This window comes from Sus scrofa, chromosome 6 (genome assembly GCF_000003025.6).
Source record: "Sus scrofa isolate TJ Tabasco breed Duroc chromosome 6, Sscrofa11.1, whole genome shotgun sequence".
Lineage (NCBI taxonomy): Eukaryota > Metazoa > Chordata > Mammalia > Artiodactyla > Suidae > Sus > Sus scrofa.
The window spans coordinates 110,921,839-110,944,471 of NC_010448.4; the positions used below are offsets into that span (position 1 = coordinate 110,921,839).

At 36.8% G+C, this 22,633-nt stretch overlaps 1 protein-coding gene across 1 annotated transcript in view; it reads left to right on the forward strand.

The window, feature by feature from the left end:
• Positions 1-22,633, forward strand: part of TAF4B (TATA-box binding protein associated factor 4b) — a 117,163-nt gene that overhangs the window by 66,203 nt on the left and 28,327 nt on the right. The window contains exons 11-13 of the mRNA XM_003127875.3: positions 4,804-4,934; positions 10,311-10,436; positions 16,171-16,227. Of these exons, the coding sequence (XP_003127923.1) occupies positions 4,804-4,934; positions 10,311-10,436; positions 16,171-16,227 (314 nt within the window). The remainder of the gene's footprint in view (positions 1-4,803; positions 4,935-10,310; positions 10,437-16,170; positions 16,228-22,633) is intronic.

The following is a 22,633-nucleotide window of genomic DNA, read 5'->3' on the forward strand; positions in this document are numbered from 1 at the left end:
AATAGGTATGTATATTTTTAAATGAATATATACTTACAGTATACTTTTTGTTCTGTTCTTTCTTGGTTGGCTACTAGGCATCTATCTTATAAGTTTGTGTTTATGAAATATGGAAACAGCCAATGAGAGTAAGTCCCTTTTTCCTCATCTTAACCCTGAAATTCAAATGCATCCTTACCTTAAAAGAGCTAAACTAGACTATCAGGGTTCTCTCTGACCAGGAGTGGTTGTTAGGTGGCTGAAGTATGAGAAAGGAAATGGAAGAGAACATACTCAGACAGCTTTTTTTTGTTTTTGTTTAATACCAAGCTGAAAGTGATAACTGAAAAAAGAGATTGGAGAGATTGCTGCATGTGCTTTATCTCTTTTCGTGTACCCTGATATAGGGACTTCCCGGGAACTAGCTCTCCTCCTTTGCCCATGCCATATTTGTAGTATGCTTGAGAAAGGACCTTTGCATTGTATTGGAGGCCTAATAAAAAATGTGAAGGTTTCAGATTTTTGATACATTCATGGTATATTTATGGACAACAAAATGCATTACTATTACATATCCTAAGTTTACTTCACAATTACTCAATAAAGAAATATTTGACCTCCTACTATATGTTATACAGATGATCACCTTCTTTTCACCTCTAGTTTAAGTTCAGTATATGTTATCCTTCTCTTATCTCGGAAAAACTAGAAATTACAAGTAGTGTAAAAGGATGGAATTCAGAAGAGCTAAGGGTGAATGTTTGTTTATTGTTTGCTTTTGTTTTGTTTGACCTCTCTCCATCCCTCCCTCTTCCTTCTCCTTCCCTCTTTTGTTTTCTTCTTTGCATTGTATTTTGTATAGAAGATGGTGCCTTAATTTTAGAACAAGCCCAAGCACATTCCTTTTTTTGATGGGTTGAGAAATTTACTGGGGTTTTAACTCTTTTTAGCCATATAATTATTTAGAACCCTCGTAGAGTAGAGCTAGATATGTACTTAGCTACATAAATTCCCTGACCACCTTCTAAGGAAAACTTTTAGTATTGAAAGAGCATTTTTGAAGTTCCACTTGTGGCTCAGTGGTAACGAAGCCAACTAGTATCCATTATGATGTGGTTCAATCCCTGGCCTTGCTCAGTATGTTAAGGATCCGCTGTTGCCATGAGCTGCAATGTAGGTCGCAGACGCCAGCAGCTACAGCTGTGATTCGAACCCTAGCCTGGGAGCTTCCATATGTCTTAAGTGTAGTCCTAAAAAGACAAAAAGAAAAAGAAAGAACATTTTTTTTTTTTATTATTTAAGACAGAGATTGACTATTTTTTTCCTTCAAAAGACCAGATAGTGAACATTTGTTACTTTGTGGGCCATGTAGTCTGTGTAGCAACTGCTCACCTCTGCTGTTACATTACATAAGCAACTGCAAACAACATGTGAACAGATAGGAAAGACTATATTCCCATCAGACTTTAGCTATAAAGATAGACCAGATTTAGTTTGCCAGCCTCTGCTTTGAAGGAGAATTCTGGAGACAACTCTTTGTATTTTCAGTTCTTAGTGATAAAACACAAAGTTGTCATTTAATATGATGGAAAATCTCAAAAGTTCTTGCCTCTAAATTACCTAAATTTTAAAACAAAAGCCATGGAGTGAATGGAGTTATTTCCAGGAATGTCTTTCATTTACAGTAAAATTCCATGGTAACAGAATAGGTCAGAACTAAGACCATTTCTTAATAGCAGGAATTATAAATTAACCCAAAGATGGAGTTCCCATTGTGGAGCAGTGGAAATGAATCCGACTAGGAACCATGAGGTTGTGGGTTCGATCCCTGGCCTCGCTCAGTGGGTTAACAATCCTGCATTGCCATGAGCTGTGGTGTAGGTTGCAAACATGGCTCGGATCCCGAGTTGCTGTGGCTGTGGCCTAGGCCGGCAGCTGTAGCTCTGATTAGACCCCTAGCCTGGGAACCTTCATATGCCACGGTTGAGACCCTAAAAAAAGACAAGAACTAAATTAATTAATTAATTTACCCAAAGAATTTGGGGAGGATGGGTTTTTTTTGTTTTTTTTGTTTTTTTTTTTTTTTTGTTTTATTTCCCCGTCTTTTTGCCTTTTCTAGGGCCACTTCCTTGGCATATGGAGGTTACCAGGCTAGGGGTACAGTCGGAGCTGTAGCCAGCGGCCTACGCCAGAGCCACAGCAACGCCGGATCCAAGCTTGTCTGAAACCTACACCACAGCTCACAGCATCGCCGGATCCTTAACCCACTGAGCAAGGCCAGGGATCAAACCCAAAACGTCATGGTTCCTAGTTGGATTTGTTAACCATTGCGCCTCAATGGGAACTCCCTGGTTTTTTTTTTTTGAGTAATGTTAGGGGGGTAAACATTCCAGTTCCCCTCCTTTTTTGTTAATAACCTAAATTAATTTATGCAGACATTCTATAAAAATCACATCGTATGCTTGCAAACACCAACTAGATCCCCTTAATCAGTTAATGTTGACTTTTTAGTAAAGCGTTTATTTAGTTTAATTTTTTCATTGAAAATTTTTTTATTATAATTAGGAGTTCCCCTTGTGGCTCAGTGGTTAACGAATCCAACTACAAACCATGAGGTTTTGGGTTCGATCCCTGGCCTTGCTCAGTGGGTTAAGGATCAAGTGATGCCATGAGCTGTGGTGTAGGTTTCAGACACTGATCGGATCCCGCATTGCTATCGCTCTGGCGTAGACCAGTGGCTACAGGTCTGATTGGACCTCTAGCCTGGGAACCTCTATATGCCTTGGGTGTGGCCCTGGAAAAAGACCAAAAAAATTTTTTTTTATTATAATTAATTTGCACTGTTCTGTTCATTTCTCCTGTACAGTAAAGTGACCCACTTATATATACATTCTTTTTCTCACATTATTCTCCATTATGTTCCATAACAAGCGATGAGTTATAGTTCCCTGTATGCAGCGGGATCTCATTGCTTATCCACTCTAAATGCAAAAGTTTGCATCTACTAACCCCAAATAGTGTTTTTTTTTAACGTGAGAGTTTATAACTTTGTAATTCTGTCATGTTTTATTATTAGTTTAGTGAAGATATTAGAACATTTGATTGTTTACTAAGCCCTGTAATTATTTATAACTTTTAGCACTTGTTTATTTCTAATGTTTTAAAATGAGTTTTTCTTTAATAAAAGTTTTCTGCTTTATAAATATATATGAAATTATTTTCAAAGTTACTCTCCAAACACCAAGTATTCTTAAACATTGGTTTTCTTTAAGCATGAACTGTCATCCTTTACATACCCTATGTTTAATTATTATTGTAATCATTGTATTGTTTTGAAATTGTATTATTCCTTCTGTGGAAGGCCCCCACTATTTGTTTATGCTGACAGTTTAGTAAAGTAGATTTGACTTTTCAGTGTTTTTGCCTTCCTTAAGTCATAAATTGGTGGTAAATTCAGTTTTGCTACAAAGTAATGAACTACACTTTAAAGGTTTGGTGTAAGAGAAGCTGAATGGTTTTATATCTTTTCCTGTTTGATTTACTAGAAGCCCATATTTTGAACTAAAGCTTAATATTTCTTATGGAATAATGTTAAAGAATGCGTTTAAGATTTGTTGGCTTTTAATTCAAGCTTATTTTTGCAACACTCACTCTTTGATGAGTCTGTAAGAGTATGCTTCAAGTAGAGTGCAAAGTCAAACAATATTTTTAACATTTGTGAAACTGCATGTTAAAAACAACCACCATAGCACTTTTAAAATCTCATTTAAATTAGATTACCTAATTGCCTGTATCTTTAGAGTTAGGTCTCTGATGATACAGGTGGTTTCACTGAGCTGGAGAATTACTATTTAAATACTGATAAGTTTGATTTATAAATGAGTTTCTGCTTTGGGGTATGTGGTCCAGATTGTTTTCGTGAAACTTTCTTCCTAATTTTCAGAAGGAAGAATAGAAGTTTGGTTTATTTGAGTTCCCGTTGTGACTCAACCATAACAAACCTGACTAGTGTCCATGAAAATGTGGGTTTAATCCCTGGCCTCTCTCAGTGGATTAAGGATCTGGCATTGCCATGAGCTGTGGTGTAGGTCCCAGATCTGGTGTTGGTGTGGCTGTGGTGTAGGCTGGCAGCTGTGGCTCTGATTCGACCCCTAGCCTGGGAATTTCCTAAGAAGCAAAAAAAAAAAAGGTTTGGTTCATTTATGGAAGGAGATACAGTGAGAGAGAAGTTATTCAAATTAGTGAGTAAAATGATGAGGCTTTGAACCCATTTCAACTTGTAAGTTAATTACTAGGACAATTTATAGAACACAAGTTAGTATAAAATAAGCATGATTGGTAATGGACAAAAGGAGTATAGGTGTGTTGTGTAGACAAGGCATTATAGAGACACACAATCTGAATTCATTGAAACAAATGTCATAAATTGTTAACAGTGTCAAACAGGGCAAAATGTAATTTTCTGTTTTTTTAATTACTAAAATTAACAGAATACAGCACTAATTTCTGCAGTTTCCATTTTCCTCCCTGAACACTAGACTTGATTTGTGTTCTTATTAACTTTGTCCTATAAATGACCTTGCAAGGAGAATGATTCTAGAGGCTAAGTGAAACAATGTCTATATTTTCTGAGGCTTCAGGCTAGGTTTTATTAATGTAATGTCTAAGATCTTTGAAGTTGTGACTTTACCGCGAAAATCATAATCTCCAAACCTTTATTCATAATGGGTATGACTTCCAGGGGGAACAGAATACCTGCTGTGCTAATTATTTCAATTATCAGCCACTACTAAAACACGTAATGGATTTTCTCTGCTTCCACAGGTAAAAAGCATGACATTACAGAATTTAACTCTGATGCTGTGAACTTGATCTCCCATGCAACACAGGAGCGATTACGAGGCCTTCTAGAAAAACTGACTACAATTGCTCAGCATCGAATGACAACTTACAAGGTAAAAGAAATCATTGAAGAAGTACAGACTCCTCTGTCTTCTCCTTGTTGTGTTAAAGGTAGCTTTTTCTTATGGATTCATATTCTAAGTATATTTTTCAAAGAAATGGTTAAGACATATTTCATATTAGTAGAAAAAGTCTTATTCCTTATTTGCCTTATTTAGATAGATATGCTTATATGACAAATAAAATTAGAATTTGAAATGGTATCCTAAGCTTCTATGTCAGTGTAGATGGAAATATTGCATCTGTTGTGCCTGAGGCTTCTCCTCCTCAAGCTCTTGATTGGGAAGGAGAATATGTTAGAAGGGAATATTGGATAGCTGTGTTCTCTTCAGTGATCTGTACTTTGCTAGCATGCCTGTTCCTTTCAATAAGTTAAATGATTGCATTGAATGCTAATACTGTTGCACTTGATATTGGCTACTTTTATGAATAATTAAGTGCAAGAATAGCCTGTCTTATCCCTAGTGGTATGAACCAAATCATTTGCCATCATCAAGACGAAAGCACTAGATTTATTTTCATTATGGTTTTGATAGAGAACAAATTTATTGGGTGATAAGGGTTGAAAAGAAAAAGATAACCTTCCCCCCATGTCAAAAACTGCCTATAGCTAGGTTTTGTACAATATGGTATGTGAGTAACCTTATGAAGTTTTGAGTTTGCAAGAATGGTGATTGTCATGATGTCCTAGACATAGGTTAAAAGGAATCCATGACAGTATCAGCTGCCACACTACCAGTAAGTTTCCTGGAGGAAATCATTGCTTTCTCTCCTTTCTGCTTCATTTAGAATGTCAAAAGAACTATAGTTGCTGGGGTCCTCACTTGTATAAATCTTTTTGAGAATTTGATGAACTGAAAATATATGATCATCAGAAAAAGCTGTGTAAAAAACCTGATATCAGTATTTACTTTTGTGTGCTTCTAGAATTTATCCATTACTTCTAGGTTATTTAATTTATAGGCATACATTTGTTGATAGTATTCTCTAATAATCCTTTTTATTTCTGTAAGGTCAGTAGTAATGATCCTCCTTTCATTTGGTTTCCTGAAGGTGTAAGATTGGTTACTGATTTAAAATCTCTCTTTTTAATATAGGTATTTATTTACTGCTATAAATTTCCCTCTGAACACTGCTTTCACTGCATTCTATAAGTTTTGGTACATTGTGTTTTTGTTTTCATTCACATCTTAAGTATTTTCTAATTTCCTTTGAGATTTCTTTTATCCATTGGTTGTTGAGAGTATGTTGTTTAATTTCCACATATTTGTGAAATTCCCTGTTTTCTTTCTGTTGTTAATTTCTAGTTTTATTCCATTGTTATCAGAGAATGTTCTTAGCACAATTCAGTTGTCTTAAATTTATTGAGGCTTGTTTTGTGGCCTAACATATGGTCTATCCTGGAGACTGTTCCATGTGCACTTGAGAAGAAAGTGTATTCTGCTGTTGTTGGGGAGGAATTTCATATATGTCCATTAGGTCCAGTTGGTTTATATTGTTATGTCCTTTATTTCCATTTTGATATTATGTCTAGGTATTCTATCCATTATTGAACGTAGGGTATTAAAGACTTTACCTATTATTGCAGAACTATCTATTTCTCTTTTTAGTTCTATTAATGTTTGTTTCATATATTTGGAGGCTCTGTTGTCTGGTGTCTCTGTTATCTTCTTGATGAATTCACTCTTTTGTCAGTATATAATGTCCTGATCTCTTTTAACAGTTTTTGACTTAAAGTCTCTCTGACCTGAAATTAGTGTAGTCATCCCTGCTTTCTTTTGGTTTTATTTGCATGGAGTATTTTTCTTTTCCATCTTTTGACTTTCAACCTATTTATATGCTTTTATCTAGAGTGAATCTCTTGTAGACAGCATATAGTCAGATTATGCTTTTTAATCCATTCTGCCAGTCCCTACCTTTTGATTGGGGAGCTGAATCTGTTCAGATTTGCAGTAATTACTGATTAAGGAAGAACTTACTTGTGCTATTCTGCTGTTTTACCATGTGACTTATAGCTTTTTTTTTAATGTCCATCTTCTTCAACTACTAACTTGTTTTTTGTTTGATTTTTTTTGTTTGTTTACTGTTTTGATTCCCTTCAGTGTGTGTGTGTGTGTGTATTTTAGATATTTTCTTAGTGGTTACCTTGGGGATTAAAATTAGCATCCTAAATTTGCAATAACCTGGTAACAGCTTCTTTTGGGGTGTAGGGGGATTTTTCCAGTCTTCCTTTGGGGGTTTTTAGAGTAACTTCTTAAAGAGCCTTATCATTTTTCAAATCACGCTTCTCCCCTTTTCTTGTCTCAATCACCTGGTTATTTTAGAGATATATGAGTGCATTTCCATTTACAGTGGGAAGTTTTCATATAAAACATAGCATGTACATATAGTATGGAGTGGAATTTTTCCAGGTATTCTGAGTGCCATCCAAAACTCTGTTATGTATAGCCTACAGATGGAATTCTTCTAGGGTATATCAGTAGCACCTATTTCAAGGATTAATTGCTTCAGGCAAAATGGATAGTATCTACCCCACTTGAAAACTCAGTAACTTAGCTTAAAGCTAACACCTCCTTAACCTTCTGTTTTGACGCTGCCTATCCTGATTGATTTCCCCTGTCTACCTTTCCACATTCATTTTTTTTTTTTTTTTTTTTTTTTTTTTTGCCTTTTCTAGGGCCACTTCTGCGGCATGTGGAGATTCCCAGGCTAGGGGTTGAATCGGAGCCATAGCCACCAGTCTACACCACAGCCACAGCAACGTGGGATCCGAGCCGCATCTGCAACCTACACCATAGCTCACGGCAACGCCAGATCCTTAACCCATTGAGCGAGGCCAGGGATCGAACCCGCAACCTCATGGTTCCTAGTCCGATTCGTTAACCACTGCGCCATGACAGGAACTCCCACATTCATTTCTTAATACAGCTAATGCCACTGTGTGAATTTGCACATACAGAAAGGCAGCTACATGGTCATCTTTCTTTAAACAAAATAATAATCATTTAAATATATTTGAAACTAGTTCAAAATTATACTTATTTTATAAACTTTTATTGCAATAACCTTTGTGTCACAGATTCAGCCTGTCCTTATATTTCAGTTCATCCCTGGTAGGATTTATTTTTATCTGTACAGTGTGGGAAATTTTGCTCCATGAATTTCGCAAAAGTGAGCTACTTTTCTGAAAAGCAAAATCCAACCATCTTTTTCCGTGTAAAAGCCATCTACTTTTGATAATCTTTCACTTGGTTAGATGTAATTTTCTAATTAATTACAGTCCATAAACTGAGATTTAAGTTAAGAAGTAGAAAGTGACACATGTGATACAAAGCTTTTGATTTGGCTGCCAGGTTTTTCCCCACTGAAGAGATATTAGAGTCTTCTATGTGCTAGTGGCTATGGAGAAGCTTCAGTGTTTTCCAGCAGAAAGGGGCTGTAGTGCTTTCTTTAAATGGGATTCACTCGATGATGTTATCGTTTGGTCTGAGTCCTTATACATTCATTGCTAAACCACCTTACTTTGTGGTGCGTGAAGACTTCAGTTAGACCAGCTGGGTAGAAAGGAAGGAACACGATAAGATTGGGTTTACTGTTGTTTAAATAAAGCTGGAGACTCAGTGTAAATAGGAAAGACACTCATTTGTTAGGATGCGTTAAGCAAGAGGCAGTTGTATTTAGTTAGAAGAGAGAGAAGGAATCTTAGCATGGAAATGAGATTGGGTTCAAATTTAGAAAGTCTGTGCCTCTTTTTAATTTAGCATTTATTGTCCTTTTAAATTAAATCCTGTCAGGAAACTATCTCCAGAGCATCTGAACAGAAAAATGGTAAAAATGAAGTATTTAAGAAACCACTGGTTATTATGTTTATACCTCTATGGTTGGCCTATAATGTATTCCATATTCTATCATGTGTTATTTAACTTTAAAAACATTTGAGAATTCTTTTTGTATTAAACACAAAGTAAAATAAGTAGCACTAATGCATTTTTGTTCATTATACTATGTAATACTCTTTTGATCTAGTTAAATACCAACAATAAAAATTTAATTTAAAAAGAATCTTGGGCATATGAAATCTCTCAGTCCCAGTTAATTGAATCAGCCATAAGCATGGGATAAAACAAAGATGGGAATGGTGCTGTACCCAGGTTTCCAAGCTAGGCGCTGACTGTTGGACTAAATGTTTAAAAACATTCAGTTTTCCTCTTATGCAGTCTCCCTTCTATAGCTTGATTGTCTGAATTACTGAGATGAGTAGATGGCAAGAAGTCATCCCCTACCTCTCACAAGCATATGTGTATTAAGAGAAGAGAGATAGGTAGTCATATCAGATGAAGAAAACTGTAAGACAGATTATAAAGCACTGTTTTGCACTCTGGAATATCAGAATAAATGAAACAGTGTAAATTTTGTCATTTTATGGAACATTTAAGACTAATAATTGTACTTCTCTGTTACGGCTCTTATTTATACATTGTTTACTTGATTTCTTTGACTATAGTATCTGCCCAAGGAAATCCTCAAAACAAGGTTTAGGATTTTGTTTGCCATTTTATCTTATATCATATTTTGATAGAAGTTGCATTCACTTGTCAAGATTAGACCAGTTCTACAATAGAAACAACGGTGATAACTTTCATCTTGGGTTTATTTTTCAGAGAGGTGATTATTTCTTGGTTTTTTTTTTTAATCTCTCACAGGCCTAAGATTTAATTAGTCATCACAGTCTACTGAGATGAACAATAGTTTAAAAAGGTTTAGATTATAGGTAAATTGTCCACTCTCTTGTTTTTTACTTCCTATTATTAGGATCTGTTTGGCTTAATTCCTGTTTTCTCCCCTTTGAATGAACCTTACTAGGAAAGCTCTTTGAAATTTAAATGCTTAGACATCTCTCAGATTTTAAGGATGGTTCAAGTTCTTCTTTCATTTTTGTTTATTTTGCTTTTTTTTTTTTTTTTTTTTTGCCTTTGTAGGGCCACATCCATGGCATATGGAAGTTCTCAGGCTAGGGGTTGAATCAGAGCTGCAGCTGCCAACCTATACCACAGTCACAGCAATGTGGGATCCAAGCCGCATCTTCGACCAACATCACGGCTCACAGCAACCCTGGATCCTTAACCCACTGAGGAAGGCCGGGGATGGAACCCATATCCTCATGGATACTACTCAGGTTCATTACCTCGGAGCCATGACAGTAACTCAAGTTCTTCTTTTGTTGTTTGCTTAACAGAAATAAAAATATTATCTCCTAAAAATTTAGCTCCCTGTGTATGTTGGTGTTGACTGTCTTTAGCTGATTTATGATAATACCTAATGTACAATTTGCTGCCTAGGATCATTGTAGGCCTTTTTTTTTTTCCTAGGCAAGTGAAAATTACATTCTGTCTAATGACACCAGGTCACAGCTCAAATTTCTGGAAAAGCTAGATCAACTGGAGAAGCAGAGAAAGGATTTAGAAGAAAGAGAAATGTTACTTAAGGCAGCCAAGGTAAGGTCCTATGTGATATATGAATGAACATGGCCTGGCAAGGAGGTCAGAATTTGCTTTATTGTTGGTTCACTGTCTTGGTTTTGTTAGACCTTTAGATTTCTCTGAAATATTTCTTAAAATGAAATAACTCATAAATTCTCTCATAGTCAAAGATGGTGTGGTACAGTGGCTTTCGGTTAATTTAGCTTAATGAGACATAATCTTTTGTCTCCTCCTTCTCAATTCCTGTGTGTGCCCCCCCCCGCCCCCAAGTAAAAATGTTCTGTAACATTTTCAAGATCTATTTAGGGATATGATTTGATATATGCCGAGTTAAAGTTGAGAGAGGAAAATTTGGAAAGTGGACAGGAAGGTAAAATTAGGAGTAATTAAGATTATATGGAACAAAATAGAAGATTAGCAGGAATGAGTTAGAGAGACACTAAGGGAGAGAACTGGAGTTTCCTTGTGGTACAGTGGGTTAAGGATCCAGTGTTGTCACTGCAGCGGCTCAGGTCGATGCTGTGGCAGAGGTTCGATCCCTGGCCTGAGGAACTTCTGCATGCAAATAAATAAATACAACAAAATCAAACAAAATAAAAGAAAGAACAGGTACTCTTAATGATTTCCTTCCTTCCTTCTTTAAACATTTTCCTGGGCCATTAGCGCCAGATGGAGTGAAAGCTAATTCCATCACAGTTTATACTTTGTTGCTACACATTTCTTTGTAGGCCTGGGGCCTTGGGGAGCTATCCTAAGGGTTGGATACTAGTGTTATTTTTTATTTAAAACACTTAAATTTTGGTTTCCAATGTTCTTGGCAGCCTCCCCTTTTAGAATATGTGCTCCTAATCACATAATCACTTTTTAAAAATTAATCTATTTTGAAATTATTTCATACTTACAGAAGAGTTACCAGAACCATACAAAGAATTCTCATCTCCTTTTCACTTGAGATTTCCCATTTTTAACATTTTATTGCATTTGCTCCATCTTCACCCTTTCTATACACACGTACACACTCCTGTTATTATTATTCTCTTTCATTCATTTTGTTCTTTTTTTCTTTCAATTAAGGGGTTTCTCATACATTTGTAAAATTGTGCAACTATTGTCTCTAATTGGTCTTTTTCTGAGCCTTTTGACTACAAGCTTCAGACGTAATGTCTCATCACTCCTAAACATTCTAACATGTATTTGTAAAAGCAAAGACATTCTCCTGTATAACCTTCCAAATCAGGATGTGAATAATATGGTTCTACCATCTAATCCACAGATCCCTTTCAGATTTCACCAGCTGTCTCAACTCCCTTTTTCCTTCATGGTCCATCTTCCCATTCAGGAATATGTGTTTATTTGGTTGCCATATCTTTTCAGACTCCAGATTTTCTCACTCTCTTCCTTTCATGTCTTTGACCCATTTCAAGAGTATACAGGCTTTATCTTCTGAAGGGTGACTTTCAACCTGGGTTTATCCTATGTTTCCTCATAACTTGACTTAGATCATGCATTCTTGGCAAGAATACATAGAACTGATGCTGCGTTCTTCTCAGCTGATCATATTGAAAGCAACATTGGTCAGTTCTCTTCATTTTGGAGTTCCCTGGTGGTGCAACAGGTTAGAGATCTGGTGAGTTGTCACTGCTGTGGTTTGGGTCACTGCAGCACGGGTTCAGTCTCTGGCCCAGGAACTTCTGCATGCTGAGGTGTGGCCAAAACAAACAACTCTCCATTTTAAATTTGCCCCTTTTCCTCTTTGTAATCAGTTAGTTTTTTGTGGGATGGTGTTGTGGAATTAGACCAATATCCTGTACCTCATCGAACCTCCACAGGGCAACTTTAGCAGCAATAGATGATATCTGTGAATCAGCAACCTCTATGATGGTTGCCAAATGGTGATTCTTTATTCTTATCGTCCCTTTTATGTTTTTTAGTATTCTACTGTATGGAAGACCTTTCCTTTCTCTTGTTCATTCGTTCATAAATTCATTTATATCAGTATAGCCTCATGGATTTCTGTTTGATTCAACAGGTTATAACCCATTACTGTCATTATTTATTTTGGTGCTCAAATTGTTCCTGAGTAGACCCTTCCAGCTGGCACTTTTGTCCTTTAGTCATGTTTCCACCATTCACTGAGCATGTCTGTCCTTTTAGACACAAGATATTCCAGGCCCAGCTTTTACTTATCCTTCCCAGGCCTGGAATCATTTATTTCTCTAAGAAACTCTGTTTTTTTAGTTGAGGATGATATCCAGAAACCAAGATTAGAGCATACAGTGTGTTCATTTCTAAGAGGCTATCATTACATGTAGATCCTCTCAAATGGACAGGTCTAGGAAATATATGTATGGTATGTGTATATGTACACATATGTATATAAGCACACATAGGTCTATAACTATTTTTTTGTGTATATACATTATAAAACTATAAGTTTCTAGGAGTACCCCGACTCTAATTAATACCTTGGAGTTCTTCCTAGCCTCTTTAACCTTTCCATATTTATAAATATTAACTCTGTAGTTAGAAACTTGGCTCTCATTATCTTTTACGTATATTCTCAGTTTACTTATTTGATCAGTGTAACTCATCTCCCAAGCAGCCATGCTGACTGACTCTTCTGTCTGCTACCACTGTTACTCCTGCCTCATTTCATTGCCCATGTAATTGGACACCATGCCCACTAGCCCAGGCCTTGATATGTCTCCCCAGCCCTTCATCACCCTGAATTCTTGGCCTCTGCTCTACACCTTCGTGTGCCAGGGCACACCACAGCCTTGTCACTGTGCAGATTCTTATTACCACAGTCTCAGTCCCCATTCTGACCCCTCTTGCACTGGGAAGGCAGCTGGGACAGGAAGATGCTCTTTCTTGAGCCTTTGAGTGCTGTAAGCAAGCACTCAGCCAATGTAATGAGGTGGTTTATTGGTACTTTATTTCCAATTACTCTGCTGCAAACAAGGTTATAAACTATTAAATACTTGTTTAGTTATTATTGGATGTAATATATTATACTTGCTCTCACTCTCTCTTAGTTTTTACCTTCTACTCTTACAGGTTTCCTGATTCAGTAAATGATATCATTGTTTACCCAGATGTTCAAGCCAAAAAAACCTAGGAGTCATCTTTAACTCCTCTTCCTTTCTTCTCTTTTCTGTTCCTACATCCAGTTCACTTCCTATTCTATTCCCCAAAATGTATCCATTGCCTTCTCTTTATCACTATTGTCACCACTCTGGTCTAAGTCATCTTTTGGTTTGGACTTCTATCATGACTTTTAACTGATTTTCTTTTCTTTCTACAATCCATTTTTTTCTTACTGTTGTCAGGATAATGTTTTCGTAATAAATCATATGTATCTCTGTTTCTTAAAATCCTTCAGTGGCTTCCACTTACACTTAAAATAAAATAGAAACTTCTTACCAAATTTTAAAGAACATCTACCTCCCTCTCAGAACTTGCCTCATGTCACTGCCTTCTTCACTCATTCTATTCCAGTCACAGTGACCTTGTATACCAAGTTTGAGTTGACTATTAATGAGGCATCTAAAACTGAACAGAGTTCCCTTCTCCTAAATCTGCTCCATTCTTTACCTTCTCAGAAAGTTGGAACTGTCATCCTTCCGGTTACCTGAGCCACGGTCCTAGTAGTCATCCTTGATTCCTCTCTTTACTTTACACCCTATATCTAATCCATCAATAAATCTGGTTGGTTCTACCTCCTGAATATATTTCAGTGTAACTGTTTATCATCATCTTTCTGGTGTGATTCTGGTTCAGCTTGCCCTTGTCTTTTTTTCAGTCTTGTATTCACCACAGTTTTTCTAGAACAATCTGTTACTCTCTGTGTGCTGTGCCTCAGTCTTGGGTCCTTATGTGTATCCTCTACTCAGCAGCTAGAGTAGTCTTTCCAAAGTGTCATGTCAGTGGCCTCTCACTCCTGTGCTTTAGACCCTCCAGTGGCTTTTTCTCATAACTAGAACCAAACCCCGACTCTTTATCTTGGTTTTCAAGGCAGCACATGGTCTCCAACCTTTTCTCTTTCGGGTTTTCTCTGTGTTCCAACCACCCCAGCCTTCTTTATGTCCTCAAGTATGCCAACCATGTTCCCATTTTGAGGCTTTTGCGATGACTGCCTTCTGCTTGGAGTGTTTTTCCCACAGGTCTTTGTTTGGCAGCTCCTTCTTGTCATTCAGATCTCTTCTCAAATGACACTCCTCATAGGTGTCTTCTGTCCAGTTCTAGCTGTAGAGCTACTCCCTTTCCTTTCCATCACATTATCCTATTTTATTTTCTTTATGCATTTATCACTATCAGTTTTTCCCCCATCATAAATGTTTTACATTTCACAACTGTGCTTAATTTTTATAAAATTGTTTTATTATTTTTCTCTTAAGATACAAGTTACTCAAAAGCAGGGACTGTCTTGTTATTTCATTTCCCTGTCTCCAAGGCTTAGAACAGTGGCACACAGAGTAGGATATAAACTATGGAGAGTCAATAAATATTAGCTTACTGAGAAAGATATGATACCCAAATGTGCCCATTCTATACTTGAGCAAAAAATTACACACGCACACATTTTTATATAAGTACATATATACACATACCCATTCTCCTAACATAGGTGGAATAATAAAGGAGTTTTCTTAGTTTGGACTGGAATGCAGTTGTTTTCTTAGACCAGAGAAAAAATGAACAAAAAAATTAATTAGCTTTGGGTAAAATCTTATGTAGGTGTTTAATTAAGATGTTTAAAATTAGTTGACACTCTTAAATCTAAACAGTTTTATGTTTTCCTTGAAACATAAGTACTCATAAATAAGTAAAAAGTTATCAGTTAAAGTTAGCAAACAGGAAAATACAGTTAGCTTTTATTTTATTAGCTATCTTTAGTTAGCTGATGTTGCATTTTATAGAACAAATATTCAAATTTATAAGGAGTTAGGTAACTGTGTTAGAATGAGTAAAAGGGTACACGTATCCATAGCATAATTTTCAGTGAACCAGTGTCCACGGTGTCAGAAGGAAAGTTCCTTCCTTACCCGCATTCACATTGTGGTTTTATGTGTAGAAAGTAGTTCTCTTCTTATAGCAAGAGATTCTGCAACACTGTTCGTTTTCAGAATGTTAAACTGAATCAGTATGGAAATTGACATTCCGTAAACATTAATTAGACATTAACTTGGGCACAGCCTCTGTTAAATGCTCTGGAAGACCCAAGGTAAGATACTCTAATGAAAACATTGGAGTGTATTTTCTACTTAACTTTTTAAAATTACCCTTTTGAAGAGAGAGATTTGGGTCAAAGTTCGTCAGGTTCTTGATTTTAATAGTCCTTGAAATACCATGTTTTACCAAAATGGTTTCACCTGAAGAACAGCCAGTGTTGATTGTTTTCATTCATTTGAGCCAACTATTATCCTTTTCTTTTCCTTCATCTGTACCATCCGTTTTTCAGTTTTTAGCGTTCCAACAAGAACAACGTCATGCCTCAACTGGACCTGACTGACATTGTTAGCATCATTTTCTGTATAAGCTTCCTCGGGGCTAGAACTGCAGCAGTGGGCCCAGATGATGAGAGGGAGGGGGAGGAACGGAGGGAGAGCACTAGACTGGATTGAGGCATTTTCCCCTGGAGCTAAGGTTTTCAATCACAAGAGAAAATTGTCATTTATTAAATATTTAACGGCAACTATGGTGTTTAGATGCTAGTAATTTCTATTAAAATTTCCTTTTCCTTTGATAGAGTCGTTCCAATAAAGAAGATCCAGAACAGCTGAGATTAAAGCAGAAAGCCAAAGAGGTAGGACTTTCAAGTTACCATGCTTGTCTTTGTGTTTGAGGGAAGGTTGGCAGCTCTCTCCTGGCAATTAGGTCAGGGTTTATTTTGCTGTTGCATACCATTTGCCGAAGCCTTGGGGAAGGACAGGAACTGCTGAAGGCAAGGGCAGTACTTCAAATGAGGTCAATGAGTTATGTGCTCTCTTTCAAAAATTTATTTTCAAGGCTTAGGCCTGTCTAGAAATGGCTCTTTGTAAACTACAGCAGCGTTCTTGGAGGAATATAATGTGGGATTAAAAAAAAAAAAAGAAAGAAAGAAACTTCTGAGATTTAGCATCTGGGACTGTACAATAGGCTACATTTTTCCAGGGTAATTGTTCGTTTTGTAAATCTGATACTGCTTATAATTCTTTGGCTGGGAGGTGGTACTGGGATTTAGTTTTAAATGGAAAACGCCTCTGGCTTTTAATTTTCTGGGCCCAGCAGTTTTCTGTTCTGGAATGGAGCCCTTGTTTCACACAGTTCATGTTTAGCTGCAGGGGTTTTAGTTTATAGCTTAGACTGGTTAAGCTTTTACTCCCAGAGGCCTCTGCATAGCAACTGTAGAAATCAACAAATAAGTTCATTTATGTCTGCAGCCTCCTCTCAGTAGCTGACTTTTTACATTTCCCAATATCCATTTCCTGACTTCTCTAGCCCCAGAGAAAAAAGCTCCACTAATTGGAGCTTATTTTAATTGAGCCTTAATATTGGATCTCACTGGAGTTGCCCCCAGAGCTGCTGAGAACAGAAGGAAATGAAAGTACCTAAGGTTGAAGATGTGGTGTGTGTATGGGTGTGTGTGAAATTTTTCACTTGACCTACAGATTCTTTTCCCTGCTGAATAAATCATCAAGCCTGTTCACATTTCTGATTAAGGATCTGACAGCAGACGATAATAAAGACAATTGAGGTGTGAGACGTGTGATATGGAGCTGAAGAAATTGGTTTCTATAGTTACTTGACTGATTTCATGCAATTTTTAAGGATCTTTGTGCTAAATAAGAGTGATTTCCTGAGCAACCTTTCTTCTTAACTGTGCCTCTTGAACTATGAAATTTGTTGTTGCTTAACATTGCTGCACTGGCTCCTGGGTGCCAGCAGCAGCAGGTTATTTATGAATGTTTTAAAGGCCGTTATTGTTTGGATTAATGTAGGAGCTGAGGCAAAACAAATGGAAATCTAGTAAGATTCTTACAATCAACGTGGTGTGTTTTCACTAAAATAGAAAAAGAAAAAACAACTCTGCATGGAGGGGTTTTCTGGATTGTGGTGAGGAGAACTGGGGAAGGAGAACATTAAAAAGGGCTTAAAACCAGAATCATTTTATTTCAACAATAAAAAAATTTCTGGTACTCTTTCTTTCCATTGGAAAATGTACCTAAAATATTATCTGAAAAAATTAACATGAAGACCATACCTATAATCTTTAAGCAAGCCTGACTTGATGATAGATTGTTTGGGAATGGGCAGCCAACCTATTGTTATAGAATCCTGGGTGTCCTTCTTTGTTTTCTTTAGGGACTGATTAGATGCTTATCTTTCTTCTAATTCCACCCACTTTTTGGAAAATATTTGTATCGGACAGTTTACCCTTTTATTCTTAAAGGTCTTACTCTATCTCTTCTTCCTTCATTAACCTTCACAGACATCTGAATCATAGATTAATTATTTTTCCTTCAGGTTTGTATGGAATGGTTTTGTTTGTTTATTCTTTTAATATTGTGTTTAATTATTCCCTCAGGGATGAATAGGTGGACAGGAGTTTTTGAAGAAAATTGTTAAGAACAAATGTAGAACAAAAAAAACTATCAACGAGAGCAGGTGGTAGCAAATCTATTTTTCCTCCACTCTTTTTGCACTTCCATTTATTTCTTTTTCCTAGCAAGATTAAAAGGACTGTGTATTTTCTTTACAAAATATTTTAAAAGTTTTTTAGTTGCTTCCTATACTAAATCCTCTTTGATTTAAAAATAAAGTAAAATAAAATACATTGGCCTAGTTCCAAGAACAGAGCCACTCTTGTAATAGTTGCAAATGTTTGATGAAAGTAAAATATTGTCATTTTCGTCATCCTCCTGCCTCCTATAACTCTTAATAACTTTAACATTCTGAGGGGCTCTCATTTAGAATCAACACACCATATTTTGTTAAACTGTTTGCTTATATGGTGATTTGTGAGGTTATCATTTGGAATATACTACTTGTTGTCATCATACTTGTAAAAAACTATAAAATAGCCTTGGTTTTTGGTTATTTTTTTTTTTTTTTTTTTTTGGTATTTGGGTGTTTGGGAAGTTTTCTTTGTCTAATTGTGAAAAATTAGCACAGATTCCTTACAACCTTGCTTTTCCTTTTCTAGGTAACTACCCACCTACCAAGCTGGTCATAGGAAATAGATTAAGGATAGTATCTTACAAATATATAAACTCCAAAGAACTGTTTAGGGAGGTTGTAGGCTTTATTGATCCTGGCATATGTTTCAGCACTGATGTTTGTCATATAAATGTTAAATCACAGCTTGAATCCCCTTCGTACATAATCTTCTAATCCATGGTTGCTTTCAGCTATTAAAGACTGGAGTTTTGATCTTGATCATTTCTCCTGTGGGTTTTCTTCTCTCTGATACAGTTTTGAGTCTCTTCATTTCTTGCTTGCATTCTGATGTTAGGTAGGGCAGGTTTTTATAAAGGTATCTAATTTCTTTTCATCCTTCCTATTGACTTCCTCCAATTTTGTCTTCCTCATTTGGCACTTGAAAAAAAAGAGGCTGCCTTTGGGTTTGCCTCCAGCCTAGTCTCAATCCATTGAAGTAGCTCCTGCTACATACTGTTGTTATTGACCGGACAGGTTATCTATTTGAAAACCTTGTCGTTTGCCTAAAATGTCTGTAGATATCCCTATAATTCAAGCATTTTGGTTCTAACTTTGAGGCTTTTTCCTATTTTCTGTTTTTGCCTGAAAAAAGCACTATCAGTGTTCTCTGTTATAACTTTAAATATGGACACTTTTAAATCATGATGTCTTTTTTTCCCCTAGCTACTTTTACTAAAATGTGACATTTTTCCATTTTACCTTCAATTTGGTTTTAAATAGATTATTAATTGCCAAATTCTAACTTCAAACAGGCAGGCACATCTTTGTCTCATGCAACTGCAGACTTGTCTGAAGTTTGTGCTGTGTCTCATAGATTACCATCTAGCCTTCAGTGTTTTCCTTTCTTACCACATCATCCACAATTCTGCAGAGCAAGCCATCTGACCTTGGAGTTCAAACATCCTGATTCCTTAAACATTCGTTATATATTTTGTGACCCTTATTTCCTTTTGAATATCTTCTTTCTCCTTTGGGAAAATGAGTTCAGTACATCTGTCCAGAGTGAGACAAAGAATTCATTTACTTTCTTTTTAACAATTCCTAACATTCCCACTTTCATTTGTTATCAGACAATAGGAGAAAGAAAAAGGAATGCAAGGCATGTACCTGCTGGCACACTAGCTTCACAGTGCAACCTGTAGAAACTAGGCAAAAGAATAAATCTTAAATTATTAAAATGTGTAACAGATTAGGAAACTTATACCCTGAAGTACTTGGGATTTTTGCTTATAGAAAATATAGGATGGAGAAACTATAAGAAATGCAGTTCTCCATAAAGCATTATTGTATAAAAAATAAAATACTGAATCAGAAGGTTCCATACTCATCAAAAAGTATATATTATTCAGGTAAAAGAAGGGCAAGGAATTTTTTTTTTTTTTTTTTTTTTGGTCTTTTTGTCCTTTTTAGGGCCGCACCCGCGGCATATGGAGGTTCCCAGGCTAGGGGTCTAACCTGAGCTGAAGCCTCCAGCCTATGCCAGAGCCCCAGCAACGCTGGATCCGAGCCACATCTGTGACCTACACCACAGCTCATGGCAACACTGGATCCTTAACCCACTGAACGAGGCCAGGGATCGAACCTGCAACCTCATGGTTCCTAGTCCGATTTATTTCCGCTGCGCCACGATAGGAACGCCAGGGAATTTTTTTTTTTTAAGTGAAATTTTAAAAGACACGGAGTCAGTGAAATGTGATAGTTAAGGCCAGCTTTTACAACAACTTGTTTAAACTTTATGCTAGTTCTGCATGAGTTAAAACTCATGGAACACTGGACAGGGCAAAATGAAATTTTTCATTAATAGTGCATTCTAGCAATCAAATTAATGTGCTATGGAGATGTCCTTAAAATGACAAGTTATAAAGAGCTTGTGTACATAGCAGAGAAACAGAGATGCTGTGTTTCAAAGCATTGATAGTCCAAGACAGTGGTTTTCAAACTTTGTTATGCATGAAAATTATCTGGAAGGCTTATTAAAACAGATTGTGGGTTAAGCAATGAGTTCCTGCTGTGTATAGCACAGGGAACTATATCTAGTCACTTGTGATGGAACATGATGGAGGATAATGTGAGAAAAAGAATGTATATGTATGCGTGTGTATGACTGGGTCACTTTGCTGTACAGTAGAAAATTGACAGAACACTGTAAACCAGCTATAATGGAAAAAATAGAAATCATTAAAAAATAAAAATAAAAAAGACAAATTGTGGAGTTCCCATTGTGGCTCAGTGGGTTAAGAACCCCCCAACAGGAGTTCCCATCGTGGCTTAGTGGTTAGCGAATCCGACTAGGAACCATGAGGTTGCACGTTCAATCCCTGGCCTCGCTCAGTGGGTTACAGATCCGGATACGGCATTTCCATGAGCTGTGGTGTAAGTTGCAGATGCGGCTCAGATCCGCTTTGCCGTGGCTCTGGCGTAGGCCAGCAGCTACAGCTCCGATTCAACCCCTAGCCTGGGAATCTCCATATGCTGCGGGAGTGGCCCAAGAAATGGCAAAAAGACAAAAAAAAAAAAAAAAAAAAAAAAAAAGAACCCTTCAATACAGTGTCTATGAGGGTTTGGGTTCTATCCCTGGCCTTGCTCAGTGGGTTAAGGACCCAGTGTTGCCGCAAGCTGCAATGTAGGTCACAGATGCAGCTTGGATTTAGTGTTGCTGTTACTGTGGTATAGGCCTCAGCCATAGCTCCAATGTGACCCCTACCCTGGGAATTTCCATATGCTGTAGGTGTGGCCTTAGAAAGAAAGAAAGAAAAAAGATTGCTGGGTCTTGCCCCTAGAATTTATGATATAGTAGGCCTGAGTGAGACCTGAGAATTTGTATTTGCAGAAGATTTCTATTTTTGCTATTGCTGCCACTGCTGTGGAGATCACACTTAGAATCATTGCCTAGAGCTAGACAAAAGGGGGCCTTTAAAATCAATCACTTTTTTTTTTTTTTTTTTTTTTTTTTTTTTTTTTTTTTTTTTGCTTTTTTAGGGCCACACTCATAGCATATAGAGGTTCCCAGGCTAGGGGTCGAATAGAGCTACAGCTTCCAGCCTATACCACAGCCACAGCCACACAGCATCCAGGCCTCGTTGGCAACCTATACCACAATCATGGTAACAGATCCTTGACCCACTGAGCGAGGCCAGAGATCGAACGTACAGACTCATGGTTCCTAGTTGGATTCTTTTCTGCTGTGCCATGATGGGAACTCCAAAATCTATCACTTTAATTTCCTCATTGACTAAATAGTCATAGAAAGTCAAATAAAATACTGTGGTTTGGCAGTCCGAGAATTGGCATCTTGAACTGACATAGTTCAGTGACCATCCAGCTACTGTATAGAGGTTCTCCCTTGGAAGCAGAAAAGCTACACTAATTTCTTTTTTTAATGGATATCTTCACAAGAGACCTTTGTTGATTGTATCGCTTGATTGGGGTACCATATATAGAAAAGATAACATTTTTTTAGAACTTCATCAAAAGGTTGTATGCATCTTTAATTTTGAAGCATAGGATCTGTGTGTGTTGAGAGACATATTATCCTTTTGGTAGAGGAGTTGTGTATTGTAGAAGAAATAGCATTTAACTAGAAGGCAGGAGTCTTGAATGTTAGGTTCGGCCAGACATTATTTAGATTTCACTTTGGAAAAGTTACTTGACCTCTTTGAACTTACTTGTTTCCTTGAATTTAAAATGAATGTAACAGTACACACCCCATTTATGTTACAGAGCTGTCATAATTTAGGGAAAGGTGAAGTATTAGAGGGAAAACCAGTAGCTTAAAAACATTAGCTATAGAAACATTTAAAAAAGATGCCATCAAGCTTTTAAATGTAAGCTTGAGATTGACCATGAATATGTCAGTTTCCAAAAACTAACTGATGTGTTAGATTTTAGTTTGGTTTTTGTTGTTGTTTCCCAGAGACCTGGAAAGAAAGTTGGTAAGAAAAAAGAATGTAAAAGTAAGAACTGGGAAAACAGTTCTGTAATCTAATATGAGTGTAGCACATGATCTTTCATTT